The sequence below is a fragment of the Amblyomma americanum genome, chromosome 3 (genome assembly GCF_052857255.1).
Source record: "Amblyomma americanum isolate KBUSLIRL-KWMA chromosome 3, ASM5285725v1, whole genome shotgun sequence".
Classification (NCBI taxonomy): domain Eukaryota; kingdom Metazoa; phylum Arthropoda; class Arachnida; order Ixodida; family Ixodidae; genus Amblyomma; species Amblyomma americanum.
The window spans coordinates 55869263-55886436 of NC_135499.1; the positions used below are offsets into that span (position 1 = coordinate 55869263).

General features: G+C 53.4%; 1 protein-coding gene across 1 annotated transcript in view; it reads right to left on the bottom strand.

Moving 5' to 3' along the window:
- Nucleotides 1-17174, bottom strand: part of LOC144123740 (uncharacterized) — a 189058-nt gene that overhangs the window by 112074 nt on the left and 59810 nt on the right. The window contains exons 9-12 of the mRNA XM_077656508.1: nt 12790-13003; nt 11827-12078; nt 10244-10370; nt 5381-5584 (exon numbers count right to left, since the gene is read on the bottom strand). Coding sequence (XP_077512634.1) covers nt 5381-5584; nt 10244-10370; nt 11827-12078; nt 12790-13003 — 797 coding nt within the window. The remainder of the gene's footprint in view (nt 1-5380; nt 5585-10243; nt 10371-11826; nt 12079-12789; nt 13004-17174) is intronic.

The window sequence follows — 17174 nt, forward strand, 5'->3', positions numbered from 1 at the left end:
CTCCCGCGCCGCCCTCAGCCGCCTGCAATCTAACGGCCGCGGTACCCCACTAGTGCGGGAAATTCGCTCGCGCATCGAGCGCCTCGCGCAGAGAGGTTGTGCCGTGCGTGCAGAGTGGGTGCCCGGTCACTGCGGCATCGCCGGCAACGAAGAAGCTGACGACCTCGCGACCGCTGCACACCAACTACCTGCCAGCGATCTGCCCCTTGCGCTGGAGGACGTGCGTGCGGCCATCCACGACCATCTCCGAAAGCAGCACCCCGACCCACGCATCGCGGGAGGTGAGCGCATCGACAGTGTCACCGGCTGTCGCGCACTTACACGGTCACAACGTGCAATGATCCTCCGCGCGCGCATTGGCTGCGTGTGGCCCGGGGAACGACGGGTGCGTCACGGAATCGCGACGAGTGATGTGTGTGACGGATGCGGTGCAGTGGAAACACTAGAACATCTGCTCCTTCGCTGCTCCGCGTTCGCCGATGCTCGTCGCGATATGCTCGCGGCCTATAGGGCGCAGGGCATACTACCAGACTCCATCAAGACGCTATTGTGGCCGCAGGGCAGTGCGCGCACTCGTGAGCGAACTTTGGTGAGCCTCTGTGCATTCCTCGAACACACGGGCTTGACGTCCCGTCTGTTCTCCGTCAGGTAGTTACACGCAGTGACCGAACGCTCCGCGAGTTCTACCTTGAACGATTAATAACTGGACGCCCCACTCCAGTTGTAACCTACACAGTGCTGTGCGCGTGTGTGATTTAATTCCTCTACAATGAACTAATCACGCGCACAACCTGGACACATTTCTTATTGTGTAAATAGTTTGTACATATTACTTCTCCCCCTGTCCTCTATTGCTGTCCCCTCACCTCTTTCGTTTCATTTCTCCATTCTGCCTGCTGTCCTTTATTTCCGCTGCCCCAGCTCAGGTGCTTCAGTATCGATGGCAGATGCCGGGGCTAGCAAAAATCTTTTCCTTCCTTTTTACTATTATTTTTAATAAAACCACTACCACCACCAGGTGGGCACCTGACCACTGGAATGTGAACAAACATGCCCGCCAAAGCAGGCGGCAGTTAAATCAGAGATTGGTCACGAGAGGTTCCTTCGGAAGAGCGACCTAGGTCTCATAAGCCCAACCGGTTGCTGTAAAACAGTCACCAGCCTGGGCTGTGGCGTACGGCTTAACCGCTGCACCACTCGCCAAAAGTGATCTATGAACACCCAGTGATCTATGAACGCAGAGTAGAGAATGACCAATTCCGCATATATGGGCATGTAGGCAGAACATAGGCGACAGAGAGGGAGCACTTGCGTGGGACGGATCTCTAATGTCATCGCACTGGACTCGACGTTTAGGTTAAACGTTGTGTGATGGTGAATGAAAAAAAAAATTGGGCAAAGGTTTAACCCGGCTAAACCTAAGTAACCAAAGCGAAAGTTTCAAAGCTAAGCCCAGTAAGGCTTGGCTAGACTTGGTTGTAGCTAGATGGTAATGAATGACGTTTATAGCCAAGGTTTAACAGGCTTAACCTTAAAGCTTTCGCTTTGGTTACTCTCTTTCTCCCTGTGCGGCAGCCTCTCGGCGAGCTACGTCCACTGGATGATCGGATTCGGCCTGTCCTCTTCGCAACCTCTGAGACGCAGACAGTTCCCGAGGCGTCTCGCCTGGATCATCCATGTCGACTGCTGCCGTTGAATTGTCGAGAGCTGTTGCAGTCCGCTGACACAGGCTGAGAGGCAGCGCAGGCCATTTAGACATATATTAGGTTGGGGCAACCTAAAAAATATGTTCTAAGAGGACCTTGGTGTGGGCTAGTTGGTTCATGCTGCTACGACACAGACTGACAAAGCGCAACGGAACTAGGATGAGTAGAAGAAACACGAAACACAGGACAGGCGCTTCTGTCCTGTGTTTCGTGTTTCTTCTACTCGTCCTAGTTCCGTTGCGCTTTGTCAGTCTGTGTCGTAGCAACCTAAAAAGATTGAAAAATAATAAATCCCTGGGGCTGCCTAGACAGAGCGAGCGCACGGCTCCGGCGTAGCTGCCGTTGAATGACATCATGGTGGTCACGTGACTAGGCAGAGGCGAGCGCTCGGTTTCGGCGGCGGCTGAGTGACGTCATAGTTGCCACGTGGTTTCTCCTCGGTTCCGGGTTAAACTCGCGCACACGGCGAAGAAGCTACGGAGGGGAGTAGTAAAAGCTCCCGCTTTTAAAAACAGCGCCCGTGTCTGCGAAGTGATACGCAAAGAGGACCCCAGGCCGCTGAATGGAGGCCATTAACGTTATCCCGCCATCCCCAAAGCGGAGCTTAAAAGTCCCCTAAAGCTATTTTTTGTTGTTGTTCTGTGTCCATTCCTGGCTGCTGCCTGTGCTAAAGCTAATTTTGCTGAAGCTCATAAACTCGGATACAATATTGCATATACGAAGGTAACCTTCCTAACATCAGCCATTTTCCCTTTGCTGGCCTTTAAGCGTTACACGCCCCAATCCAACTATAGCAAAAGAAAGACCAAATGCCTCATTATCGACGACGCAATTCACGCGGCTGACAGCGCGGCCATTCATGCTACAGTCGTCCCATGCATACCGGCGAATGGAGGACAAACATGAACCAAATTGCTCAAGCCGCGCCGCCCATTCCGCTCGTCAGCGCTTTCCGCGCGGCTGTTTGGACAACAAGAGCCGCGATAAGAGCAAATAAAATACCGCCAGGGAATAAGCGGGACAGAACAAGCGACAAAAGAGGGATCACAGCGGCGATAGGGGGGCCACTGCGTAGCCCAGAAACACAACGTTGGCGCGCGAAGCCCGCGGTGCTCGACCCCTGGTTCTTCTGCCGACGCTGTGTGTCTGTAGCGCACTGCTCTTTCTTCTCCGCGGTGACAAATGTAACAAGGCCGGACAGCAAGAAAAACTGTCCCGGCTGCAGAAATCGCGGCACGCGACATCGGTGTCTGCACGCACGCACGCAGGCATCTCCGACGCGCATACGCACACACACGCGAGAGACGCGTAGCGCTCCGTAATAATTGCGCGCCGCTGCAGTACCGATCGCCGCTGAGCGATACGTTGGGCCGGGCCGCGCGAAAGCCGGGCGCATTAAGCATGCGCCCTCTGCGCGCACGCCTCATAAACTCTGCTGGCAGCGATAAGGGAGCGCATCTGTACCCGCTGAATGCTGCTAGGAAACAAAAGAGCAAAATGCGGCAACAAGAAAGACAAGAGGAGAGCGGATCAACTGGAACGAAAGACGGAAGGCTGAAGAGGACGATAAGATGCACACTGGGAGCGACGTTAACGGCCTCACTAAGCGAAGACAAAAGTCAATAACGAGACGACGGCGAAGAGGGGAGACGCGCCGAGCAACACAGTAGCGTAAAAACGCGCACTTAGTGACGGTCCCAGCGGCAGCCATCCGGACCAAAAAGGCGAAGCGAAGGCTGGTGGACCAACGAAAGAACGTTGCAAAAAATAAACGACAGGAAAAAATATGAACATAAAGAATAACGAGAACGACCCGAGACATTCAGAAAATACAGCGGTCGTCAAAGAGAGAAAAAAAAAAAGAAAGCAGGACCCATACGAAACCGAAGAGTCATCGCCGTGATTAATGATGAAGAGATGCGCCATTTCCTCCCCCCTCCCTTCGCCGGGAGGAGAAAAGAGAGCGCGGCATGGTGTGAGGAGCGAATGAAACGGCTGAATTAATAACAAACACAATTAATCACGTGCCACGCGGCGCGATAGTGTATGCGCTGCCTCCGCGGCCGCCCGAGGCGCTTTCCGCCCGCGGCCGACGACGAGTGCCGGCCGGAGCCGCCGCTGCTTCGACGACGAAAGGAAGCGCTTGCTTTCCTTCTTCTTCTGTTCTACTTATTCTTCGTAATTTGCTTCCTTTCCTCCTCCCTGTCGCAAGTATTCGAGTATGCCAGTGCAAGCCGGAACTGCGCGGTCTCTTTCTCTGCGGTCGTCAGCTTTCTTTCGGCCCCGTCTGCGTTAATGACCAGCGTCGTGGAAGTAGTCTTGAGCCGTTTCGACGACGGCCGAGATGACGCGGAGGAACGGAAATTACGAAACCAGGCTTGCTGCGCGTTCAGCCCGCTTACGTGTTTTTTTCTCTTCATGTAAGCGTTTCGCCTCGGAACTTGGGCGTGCAAAAGAACGTGAATGCTGCTCCAAGTACCCAGGACGACAACGGCGTCGGCAAAAAGGTGGGGACACGACAGGGGTGCGCGGCCGATGCCCGCAGGAGCCCTAGCGTGTACGGCGCCGTGAAATAAATGTGACTATACCAAGTGTCCTAACAAAATGCCTAACAGCAGATGAAGGGTTTATGGAAGAAGATGAGGCAACTTAGGAGAGCAGAAAGTTGGGCAAGTTGTTTGATATGCATACTGAAGAAGTTGGCGCGGAAAACGAGGACAACTTAAGCGTCGACAAACAAAGACGAGCGGTCATGTTTGTTTGCCTACGCTTGTCCTCGTTTTTCCGCGTCAACTTCTTCTGGAAGATGAGACAAAACTGGTTTATGCATGTTTATGGGGGTTTAACGTCCCCAAGCGACTCAGGCTATGGGGGACGCCGTAGTGAAGGGCTCCAGAAATGTCCACCACCTGGGAACGCGCACTCAGGTCGCACAGTACACGGGCCTCTAGAATTTCGCCTCCATCGAAATTCGACCGCCGCGGACGGGATCGAACCCGCATCTTTCGGGTCAGCAGCCGAGCGCCATAACCACTGAGCCACCGCGGCGGCTGAGACAAAATTAACGGGCCACTTATATCGATAGCTTTTCGTGTCCAAACATTCCTGGAATCCGTAGCGCCACATCTGCGCTTCAAATCGATCAGTTGTTAGTACTACCTGCACTGATCTTAGCGCTGCTTAGCGCTTTTTCCCGCTCTACCTGCTTCGTGGCTGTCTACGTCTACGGTTTTGATTCACTAGCGGGCTCGCCTTTGTTGCGACTCAAGTGGCGTACGGCTTTTTGTTGCCCACTGGAACAACCGCAGCTCTACCTAGGCAGCGGATGTTACCACTAGCGCATGCGCGAAAGAACAAACGCCTATTCTGTCGCGTGCACGTTCAGATATGTCAGCGGCAGCTTGACCACAGAGCTTGGCAGATGCTGACGGCGCCCTATGTCTCGCTGTCTTCCGGGGAGCAACAGACAATAGCAGCAATTGCAGCAAACGAGCCATCCTATCAACAGCGTGCACCCAAACAACCGGCCAACAACAGCAAGCTAATATCAGTGAACGCAAGAGGTTAATAAAGCAACAGGCTCGGCCAGCTCGACACCCGCGCCATCTGTTCAATACCCTGGTCGACAGTGGTGCAGGGCGCCAAGCTAGCTATGCTGTGCTAGCTATGCTCACCTTCAACGAGAGCGTGTACCTGCCCACGGGCAGCGTTCCTGCGGCCAGAGTAAAATCTTTCTGGGAGAAGGCGCCACCGCCGGGAAAAGGGAGCACCTGTCCTCCCGTCGCATTCAGCACAGTCCAGGAGTAGGTGACTCTCGCCGAAACGGGGCACGCGGTCTTCACGGACGCTTCCACGTGTACGTCTTCGTTCAGGTGCACCTTCGAAGGAAACCGATACGTAAGCGCCAGCGAGAGGCGTGTTAATAGGGCTGCGGAAGCCCGACGTGGTAAGGTGGGTTGAGGTTAAAGTTTTCAACCCGCAGGAAAATATTTTTCCTTCATCCTATCTTACGAATTATGAATATGCGCTCTCGGCAGTTCATTAGAGAGTTATAGCATATCGTTACCGTTTACCGTGTTACCGGACGCCGAACTTTCCAGTTAGCGTGGCGCATGCCAGAAGACGTTTTAGCGTACCGTCTCTCCCGTAACAGGTTACCGTAAGGCTAAAATGAGTGATGATGATAGCAGGTGCCCACATTTTATTGCAAACAAAAATAAGAATGCATTGCAATCATTTCTATGAAGTGAGATGCTACATGCAGTTCAATATTTTTCTCTGCATATAAAGACGTACCGACTACACTTCAGCTAACAGCCGACTCAGCGGCTTTTCAAATGTGCCCCTGAAGCTAGACACCTTTGCATACCCTGGCCAGTAGACAATTTCACTACGCAGTCCTCAGCAAGCTTGCATACGCAGCGCACGTTGCGTTGCGAGCGCTGTAAAAAACCGCAACTACGACACCTGTTTGCCGTACCGCATCATGGCTTCCTTCTGTTGTAAGGTTTCTGGCGACAGCCCGTCTGGTTCAGCTGCGTAGTCGGCCCGGGACACCTACAGCCGGGGTCACTGCACGGCGATAGGCATCTTGGTTCCCACGGCCGGTCCCCGCTTGGGTTATTGGATTCGAGGCGGAGGACTCTGCTGCCGTTTGTAAACAACATTGTTCCCGGAAGATCGACCGTGCGGTACGGAGGCAGTTAGCGACCGCCAAACCGAACAGGAGTGGCTCACCCCTTCAACTGTGCCGGCTCGCCGGCGCCTCGCCCATTCGGACTTACCGGAAGACGTGTCCGACTTGACAGCGTGAGAACTGTCGTTCGGACGCGAAGACAACGCTCTCTCTGGTGGGGGCGATTGTCCAGCGGCACCCTCTCTCTCCGGCGAGGCATGTGACGGGGGCGTGTCCCTATGTGAAGTGGTTTGTGTGTGTGTGTGTACTGTGACGACCCCCCATAATGCGCAGGTCCACACGGGACGGAGAGGCAAAGAGACACCGTATGGCTCAGTTTAAACAAACAGATATATTCAATAATTATATTTGATTATACATCAGAGGCTGGGGTGTCCGAGCTTACGTGCCGACGACGTCATGGGGACGATGGAGGGGCTCCGGAGTTGAGCTCGAACGGTTGCTGGCAGAAGCTGCACGCCGTCGGGCTTCGGCGCTGAAGGCCCCCTTGGCGAACGATGTCGTCCTGAGCGTTCTTTCTTCCGTACTGCTTGTCGATTTTTATATCCTTCTTATTCCCTACATTCCCTAGGTTGAGGACGCCCACGCCGGAGTGGGAGGGGCCTAGGGCTTTCACTTGGGCGCACAAACACACCACCGCACTTATGGTCTCGCCCCCGTCACGTGTTGAGTCCGAGGGAAAGAAGGTTGTCGTCGAGGTAGCGTCGGCTGTGGTAGACGGTCCCTGGCCCGCTGACGGTTCCCGCGGGTCACCGACCTCCGTTCTCCATCAAATGACACTCGCCACTCAAGGCCGGAACGCGAGGTCACTAAAAGGCCGGGAAAGTGGTCCCTTGTCCTGGGATGTGCTCGGGAGGGTTGGTGATGATGCCCGCCGTCTTGTCACGGGGCCAGGCACGCCGAAACGAGGCCCTTTGTCCGCGGCACGGTCACGGTAATTGGGGAAGATAACGCCCGTCTCCCCGCGGCGGCGGCGGCGGCGTTCGACACGTGCCGACACTATGGAAAGGGGTTCCGGTTGTGCTTAAACCCCTTCGTTTTGGTCGTTCACTCTCAACGAGTATAGCCCGGTAATTGGACGCAGCTGTCACCTTGGTCGTCTCCGTGCGGTCCATGGCGGCAGGCCCGAAAGCAATCCCACTCAAGTTGCTTGCAGCCATATACAGTAGAAACATGTGTGCTGGCTGCTTCCAAAACGAGACCGGCTGTCGCCGATCTCCTCTCTTCCAGCTGAATTGTTTTCCCTTGAGTGCTTTTGCCACCACTGGGGTTCCGTCTACGCCGCGCCGTCGAACGCGGACCCTCGTAGCACACACAAGGAACGTCACAGTACGACAGCGCAAATTAGGCCACGCCCAACCTGGCGAAGACCTCCTCGAACCTGGGGAATCCTAGGGACCAGACCCCTTTTAAAACCGGATGACGAGTGCCATGAGAAGGAATCCTCGATCATCCTCAGATGTTCTCAGATCCTCCGACCTTCCCCCATCACCCTCCAATGGGTTCCTAAATCTTGTAAATAATGTAAAATAAACCCCCTGTACAGTTTCCTTCATAACCAAGTCCGACAACGTCATTCGGAGAAGGGACCTGCGGCGCTGAAAGAGTCAGCTCACTCAGTGACCCCTCATCTCTAAAGCAGTAACCGCATGAGGCGAAAATTCGCGGCGACACGCCGCGCGATGGCATCGCGCGATGGGCTGAGGGCCGCCGAAGCACTGTCGCTCATCGCGTCGCCCAGATTCTGCGTTAGCAAGAAATTTCGCTCATCGTCCGGAAGTGCCGTGCGAGACTAGCCAATGACGGTAGGCCTTGCGGGTGAGTAACTTCCGATCCGTCTTGCGCGCGAAAGTCGATTTTTTTTTTCAGCAGGCTTTCCGCGCGGAGCAACAGCCAACGCATCCCTCACCATGGCAGCTATGCAAGAATTTAATGAAATGGTCATTAATGAAGTTCAAAAGTAAAGGGTGTTGTGGGTATGTCTTACACGCACTGTAAGTCGCAAGAGCGCAGGAATGTCGCCTGGCGCCTCATCGCAGCGTCCCTCGGGCGCACTTTTCTGCGTCACATGACTTTGTGTAGACTAAAAATAAAATTATTATCTAAATATATTTTTCAATGTTTTTATTGTGTTTTATCTTGTATGAAGCTTTAAGAGCGTTGTTATACGCGTTAATTGAAGCAATATGACTGAACGCTGAAGCGGCCGCAATCGAGCAACACTGAAAACGCGCCGCTCCGACGCCGAGTCCCGTCGCTTCGTGCGGTTTGCGCCAGCGGCAGCGATGGGCTACGGCGGCGTCATCGCGCGACGTATCGCGAAGGAATATCGCCTCATGCGGTTACCGCTTAACAGTGTGTTTGGATGTAAACGTAGTGGCGCCATCTAGTGACAGTAAGTTAAAGTGCGCTGATCCTGGCTGGGCTGGAGAAACTTTTTATTTTCTGCAATTACTGATGAATATAATAAGGAAATTAACAGTCTTCTTTTAAAGAAAAAACATGAAAAATATAGATAAATGTTAAATCGGGCGCAAAACTGAAGAGCTGCAGTGTAGTGGTTGCTATTTGGCTATGTACACGACATATAGTTAGGCTTAACTGCTCAAAAATCGGCAAATAATCTCAAAAACATGGCCTAGTTGTTACTCAAACCTCAACGTATGAGTGAGAGTTTGCAAATTAAAAGCGAATGCCTTCATGTATAGAGAGAAATGGCGCCGAAGAACGCGGCGGCGGTGCTGTATTTGGTCCGAAGCGGCCGTGCAGGGCGCCGCAATGCTTGTTTACGAGCGAACGCTCTCTCCGCCACGCTAAAAGAGATTCCGTAAAGTGCTCGCGGACTGGTAAGTGGCGGCGCATGCGCAGATGTCGCTAGCCGGGCCCGGTAAACGGTAACGTAAACACGGTAACGATATGCTATAACTCTCTATTAATGCGTTGGCATTAGAACCCCCCATCGCGAAAAGTGTCCGGTGTTGGCGGCGTGTGAACGTTCGTAAGAGAGGTAGCAAAGTGGAAAGGGCAATAAGAAGAGGAAAAGCAGAAGGGAGCGGGCAGGGGAAAGTGGAAAGAGAAGGCGACTTGGTGGAAGACGACGGGTGGCGAGAGGGAAACCGCCGTCGCCAATCCGAGTCAAGGGACGGGGGGAGTGGCGAGGGGCGAAGAACTGCAAATACCAGCAAAGGGAATCTTATGGCTCATGACGTTAAACTCCTATAACTGAGTGGGCAGATGAGATTAGAAAGCTTGTCGGAATAGTTCAGCAACAGCTGGCGCAGAAACACGGTGGCTAACGAAAAGGGTTCAGCTTAAATTGAGGACAACGCAGCGAGCTATGGAGAGGGAGATGATAGGTGTAACGTTAAGAGACCGGAAGCGGGCAGAGTAGGTGAGGGAACAAACGCGAGTCAATGACGTCCTAGTCGAAATCAAGAGGAAGAAATGGGCTTGGGCAGGGCATGTTATGCGAAGACAAGATAACCGCTGGTCCTTGAGGGTAACGGAGTGGATTCCAAGAGAAAGTAAGCGTAGCAGAGACGGCATAAAGTTGAGTGGGCGGATCAGATTAAGAAGTTTGCAGGCAAAGGGTGGATGACGCTGGCACAGGACATGGTTAACTGGAGAGACATGGGAGCGGCCTTTGCCCTGCAGTGGGCGTAGTCAGGCTGGTGATGATAATGAGCTGGCGCAAGGCAGGGTTAGTTGGAGGTCATTGGAAGAGGCCTTTGTCCTGCTGTGTCCGCAATTTAGGCTGATTATGATAATAAACCTTCCATTTTTTTTGTCGATTGGAATGCAACTCGAAGTCAAAAGCCCATTTGTTCAGCAGAGCTCTCACCTCTGTGTATCGGTTGATGAGCAGTTCAGGCTTGCTGCAGGGTGTCCGCATTGCAAACAGGTTCGTCTCGAACTTGGCCCGACTGAAGGCGTTGTAGGCGACAACCTTTACCCAGTATTCCCCAGTGCTGCGGGTAGGATAAAAAATAAGGGCGGGAGCCGGATTAAGTGCAAAGATTACAACAGGCTGCATGAATTAAGCGCCTAGAGCGCTAGAAGAAGGAACAGAAAATCGACAAGGCGAAATCAGCAAGAATTGGACGCAATTTATAGCGCAGATTAAAATTCCCAGCATGCAAGGCACGAGCGTTCGCACCAAAATACCAGCATGCATTTGGTGCTCAGAGAGAGAGAGAGAGAGAGAGAGAGAGAAAAGACGTCTTGTGGGATTTTCGCCCCACTGCGGAAAAAAGTGACAAAGGCAGCTGTGCCTCCATTGCCGCACAGTACGGCAGGCAATGAATACTCGATAATGGTTTTTTTTTTTTATGGCGCAAGGGCAGCTTTAGCGAAAAACCACCACGACACAACGTATTTTCGTTTGCACAAGGCGAGGAGAGAGACATATTTCCATAGCAGTTCATCCCAGATGAGCCGAGCATCAGGCCAGGGGAGAGCTTGCCCTCGCTATATCAACGTTGGGTACCCGGCGGCTCTGGGGATCGAACCCGGCACCTTCCGCAAGTGAGGCGGAAGCTCGGGCGACTAGGCAACCGCTACGGTGGCGATATTACCGACACAGCCTCAAATAAACCCACTGTGGATACAGCCGTGGTGGTGACATGGCGCTGTGGTGCCACGGAGCAAGCGCTGATTGGCTCCATAGAAACTTGTTCTCGCTGAACACAGTGACCACATGATGCCGTGGCATCGCAGGACATACGGATATTACCTGTTACGACAGCCAGAACCACGGAGAACTTATCCTGTAGGCGCTATATAGGTACACACACAAAAATACCACTCGTTTCCCCCTTTTGCCCGCCCCTCCCTTGGAGACGAAGCCACTGCAGCATCTCTGTATACCCGTTAACTTACCAATGCCTTGAGTGTGCCTGCTTTAAATTTCACCTGTATCGCTTCAGCGAGGTCGTTCAGCTGCCTTTCTGGCTGCACTGCGAATAACGCATGACCCTCCTGTTATCTGGATCATATAATCGGTACTGGCCCACTATAGAGAGCGCCTTAAAACAGCCCCGTGTGTCGATCAGAGCCCGCCTGCATGTATTGAATTATTGCTGGAGAGCCGGTTATGGCGGCAGTTATCCGGCACAACATAATACGATTGCAGTAAGGAAGCCCGGAGAAAGGTGCTTATACGTCTCTTCTAAGCTTGTATCATTCTTGAGCTGTGCTAATATGTCCGAAGTAGCGAAGACTCGCATAGTAAGATGCGAAGAAAACGGGCTATACGCGCGGTTGCCAAAAAGGAAGTAAGGCACGATTCACTGCATCTGCAATGCGTAGGTATATGATTCACGAACGTGGGTGCCTTTCTCGTTGGCCATTTTTATCGGGTAGAGAGCTATGAGCAAAATAAATCTTCACGACGGTCACCTCTGAATCGTGAACGAGGCTTCGCACCTGTTGTAGGTGTGCCACACATCTGGCGCTCCGCTGACCACGACCGCGGAGGTTCCGTCTCCGAAATCCCACACGAAGGTGGGGTCGCTCCCACGCAAGCAGACGGCGCGCAGCCGCGTCGGCCGACCCACCACCACCGGTGCGACAGTGCGGATGCCGGCCAAGCCCGCGATGCGCTCAACCAGGTGCAGCGACAGGGCAGAGGAGGATACAGCACTCACGTGGTTCTGGCACGTCACCCCGATCACGTACCTGCGACCAGCAATGTTTGGTTTCATGATACAGGGCAGCAAAATACGGATGATTGCACCGTTTTGTATAGCGGACCAAGACCTGAATCGCTGCGCCAAAACAGATCGCTGACTCAGCATGAAACAGTTTATGGTAACCGCCGTAAAGCGTCGAAAGTGATGACATTCCTCGAGGTCTTCAGTGAGAAATGCCTTGTGCAGTAGGCGGTCAAAGACGTGTGCGCGCACCTGCACGCAATCAAACGTGGACCAGCATCTAAAATCGACTCAGATCACCCGGAACAGAGGCAGAACATTAGGGAATTTTAGCGAAGCGTATACCGTCTATCGTCACCGCTTATGGCTGCTGCCAGCCGCCACCCCGCACGCGCAGGCGGCGCCAGGGGCTGGTACCCGGTAGAGTCACTGGACAAAGTGAGTCTATAGTGCCCGGCCCGTCGGCGCCATCTGCACACACGCATTTGTGGTTGGGGGCCGCCATAAGCGGTTCCGGTAGATGGTATACGCTTCGCTAAAACTTGCTATAGAACTCTGTTACTTGATGACGCGGTTGTTGTTATAGATGGCAGGCCAATTTAAGCGCTGGAAAAATTACGAACTCAAAATGGGCACGGCGTGAACGATCTGCTTAGCTCTTCATTCTGTCCGCATCCCAACAACGCTTCGATGCCGGCGAAATCGTGACCCGAAACAACCACATGTCCACACTCACTTTCCGGGCCGGCCAGGCCTGAAGTGCACTGCAGCATGGTGCGACACGTAGAGCTGCCTGGGTGCCGGCGACAGGGACCAGAGGAAACGCAGCGCCCTCTCCGTGAATGGGCGCACCGAGGCCTCCAGCAGGAGACGCTTGTCCGTCGGAAGTGCCAGCTCAGCCGGAGCGCACGTCGTCCCACCAGGCACCGCGACGACGCACAGGGACGCCCCTGCGAGTGAAAGGGTTGTGCGCGCTCTGTGAGTGCCCGGACAACCGGTCGACAGGCAGCGGCATGGTCACCAAGTCGGTGCCCGCTTTATACACTATAAACACGCATTAGTGACCCTAGTGCTCGTGTCTCGTCGTTTCTCTCCTTGTTCTGTGTGCGGTGTTCAATCCTGCTATGCAATGCCCACATGCCCAAACTGCCACGTTAGTGAACCTTTCTAGAGGCTGGGTATGCTGCCCAAGTCCCGCACCAGATTTGGATAACCAAATGTACGAAATGCTTACTCTTGACAGTGGAGACCTATTCTCACCGCGAAACAGAGTAACTTGACTCAGTTATCCGTGAAATGAGGCTTTTTAACTAGGCGCCGGAGGTCTAGAGGTTGGCAAATTAGAGGGGATGGAAACCTCGGTTAAAAGTGGTAGGCCTCTGCATTTGTTTGAAGCGGGAATTTGTTTCCACTGCTAACCGTAAGTATCCTGTATTTTTAGAGATGGGAATCGACCTCAGGGCTTGGGTTGTACACTTTGCCCCTAAGAGGGAGTGTGCCAGAGGACAGCTTACTTCGTTTTTACTCCTGTACGCTTCAATTCGTGCTAGAATGTACGCTCAGCATGCAAGAACGCTAGTTATAAGCCAACATGCAGTGTCGTGTACTGTGCTGGGACAATGTAATAGGCGTGTTTTCAAACTGCAACACCCCGACCTCGCCAAAGAACCGAGTACAAGTGACTGCGCTAGCGGGAAAGTCAGCATCCGGCCATACAAAGCAGCCCACTCACGCTTCAGAGCGGTGTTTCAAAAACTGAAAAGTAGAAAGCACTGCCTGACAATGCAAGGCCCATTCCGCTCTACAACTATCGATTCCTCAAGGCAGTAGTCCACAACGAGCATTCTTACGGAAGCACAAAGGCGCAAAATACTAAACAAACCATTGGCGCATCGTGGCTAGTGCCTCTATAGGCCTAGCAGCCTATGGAGCTTCTAAAGCAGCCACTCGGTCATTCCAAGTTCGTTCTTAGGTCACCGATGACATTGCGAAAAATGTTCAAAGCCATCCGCCGCGAGGTGGCAGCCGAGGGAACTAGAAGCGCTTGCCCCGAATCGTTGTCGTTGTTGGCCTTACAACAAATGTCATACTGGGGGGGGGGGGGGGGGGGGGGGGGGGGGGGGGGATCGGCCAAAAATCGGGAGGCACCCTGGTAATGCTTTAACGCTACTGGTTCTTCAACACGTGATCGGCGCTGGTCACACGGGCCAGCACGGGTGCTTGAAGTTGCGCCGCGTCTAGCCGCTTCTGTTTTTCGTGCTGGGCAGCGTGTTCTCTCGCTGGATTAACAGGGTATTTACTGCTGATCAAAGCCCTTTAGCACTCACCCGCTCTTGAGCGCGGCCTTGGCAGACTTTCGCTGCGCAGAACAAAGAGATGCAGGATTATCAAGACGACGGCCGCCAGGGTTTGCGGCGACAGCCGAATGGTCTCAGGCATCGACAAACGATAGTGCACTATTTGCTCAACCGCTGGTTCGAATATCCTTCGGAGCTAGTTTTTTTTTTTCTGCAGGACACCCGTCGGACGGATATTTAGGCATGTTTCGGGTAAGTTCGGCCTCACGTTCCGTGTCAGGTTCGCCCTTTTGTTCGGATTCCGGTTCGCCGCGTTTCGCGGTCGCTGTTCGCCTTAATCTGCCGGGAATTGAAGATAAAAAAGGCTTAATGGTGTTATTGTCGCCCCCTGAGCAATGGCACGTACCCACGGTGGGGGATTAATGCCACAGCCTGTTGAACAGCTCCTTTCTTTCTCTTCTTTTCCATTTCCATCTTCCCTCAGTGTACCTCTCCAGTAGAGACGCCATCGACAAGGCACTATCCCTGAACTTGCCCCGAACCGGCGGAAAGTAGGCAGCGAGTCTTGTGGCGAAATCGTCATAAAGGAACGGAAACAAAATGTACGGACCTCCATCCGAAACCGAAGGTACCAAGCGCTCGAGGAACAAGTGAAATGTACTCAGGGTGACTGCAACCGCGTGTGCAGATGAGGCGAAAGCGTACGCGGCACGTAACCACATTAGGGGGGGGTCCGAAAGAAATAAGGGGAAAGGGCAGGAGTGAAAGCCAACTAGACGGAGCGTCTCTTCTCCACGAAGAGCGAACGAGAGAGCGGCTTTGGGGCCTCTGGAAACGGCAAGGGTTAGCAAAACGCGCTTTCCGCCGCCAGACTGGGAGAAGACGAAGGCCGTCTTCCGCGTCGCTCCCTCGGCCGCTTGCCCCGACGCGGGCTCCCTCCTCTTCTCCGGACTCGGCCGCGTTTGCATCGAACGTGCGGTGCACTCGCTCCGCGATTGACGCCAGCGCACGCCCAGCGGCGCTGCCTTCGTCCTTCTCAACCGCAGGGCGCTCTGTGAGACCGGGTGCTATGAAGTACGGACGAACAAATGGGCGCGGAAGGAAAGAGCAAGCGGAACAGGGGGAAAGAAGCGGCACGCGCCTTGTAATTCGAGCGGGACCCCCGACAAGGCGCTGACAGGAAATTACTCCCTGGCCGCACACCCTCGCGCTTCGGTCCACACGTGAGAATAAAGTTTTCTCTCCATCACTTCCCTCCTCCTTCTTTTCCCCCTCGCTAGCACTCCGGTGCATTGCTCCGGAAAAGCTCGGGAGCGCCACCCTCGGTGCTGTCCGCTGCGCTCGAAGAATGTGGATGAAGCTCTGCGCGAGGGTTCATCGGGGGCATGCCTCTGCAAGCGCTCCGCTACCGCTTTGCCTAGTCTGTGTCCTCCAATATGAGCGTCATTTGATTTGTCGGTGTGCCTCTGTTGGCATCCGTGGAAGCTCAATAAATTGACTATGAAGCGAGATGCAGAACCGTAGGTCTCGTGGGAGATTCCCGCGTGATGCATCGGACGGCCCGGAATCGGTCTCCAAAATGCATAAGTTCGAAATGCCGGCCAAGTGTTACGTCGCCGTGTAACACACCGCCTTATACTATATACACAGATTCGCTGGGAGCGAACGCCATGAAAACGCGCCCATTTCAACGAGGTGGCCCAGAATCGCATATCCGCGCTATTTACTTACGGCTATAGTACGGCGATAGCCGGTATTCGCGAGAAAACATAACGGATGCGCATGTGTTCGCATGAGCGCACCATGGATGCTGAGAGTGAATACCAAGGCAAATATGCTGTTTCGATCTCCTATTCCTTTCATCAGCTCCGTTGCTTTTCTGTCTCGTATTCAACTATCATACCTATGTTCACTGTCCCTAAGGGGAGAACACGGTCGCGCGGAACACGAGGCCATCCATGCCTTCTCAGGGCGCGCGGCTGGCTGACTTTCGGGGCGACACGACCAGGCCAGCGGAGCCTAATGCGCTGCAAAGTAATCAAACCAGGGTCTGCATTTTCCTTTCCTTTTGCATTTTCTTTTCGAGCTCCTGAGCTTGCATGTTTCGGCGATTCCAGCCTGGCCGAATTCTTAAACGTGCACTCACATCGCGCAGCCGCGGTCGTCTCATGCAGAAATTTAGTTTTGTGGGGAAAGGAAAAAAAAGGGGGGGGGGGCAGTGACTATCCCGGTCAGGATGAAGGAGAGATGAGAGAAGAGTGAAAGGGGCGCCGTAGTTGAGGGCTCCGCACTAAATTCGGCCTTCTTTAACTGGCGCTGACATCGCGTAGCACACGGTGTCTCATGTTTTGCGCCTCCATCGAAACGCTGCCGCCGCGGACAAGATTTCACCCCGCGTCATCGTTCTCAGCAGCAGTGGAAGTTTGGACTGCGCCTGGATGATGTAGACCGACCAGCAACCACGACAAATTCGTCTTCGTTGGACTTGCTGCTCGCGAACCACGTTCATAGTATCGACTGTCTAAATTTAGCGTCACATTTCTGTTTCTGAACCCTATATGGTGTTGTGCGCTAAGGAATTTACAAACTTGGGCGCCTTCTAAACCACATTTTTAAAGAATAAAATGCGATAGCATTTAGTCTGATGTCCTCCAATGTGTATACTGACTGTCTAATGTTCTCGCGATTTTCCAGCCGAAACTGCGGCTGGAATCAGTTCCACTGTCCTTATATGGTATGCATCAATCATCACTTTCCAGAATCTCCCGAGTACTTTCCACTGAATTATCATATGAGATTATATTAACCCGACCAATCAATGCAC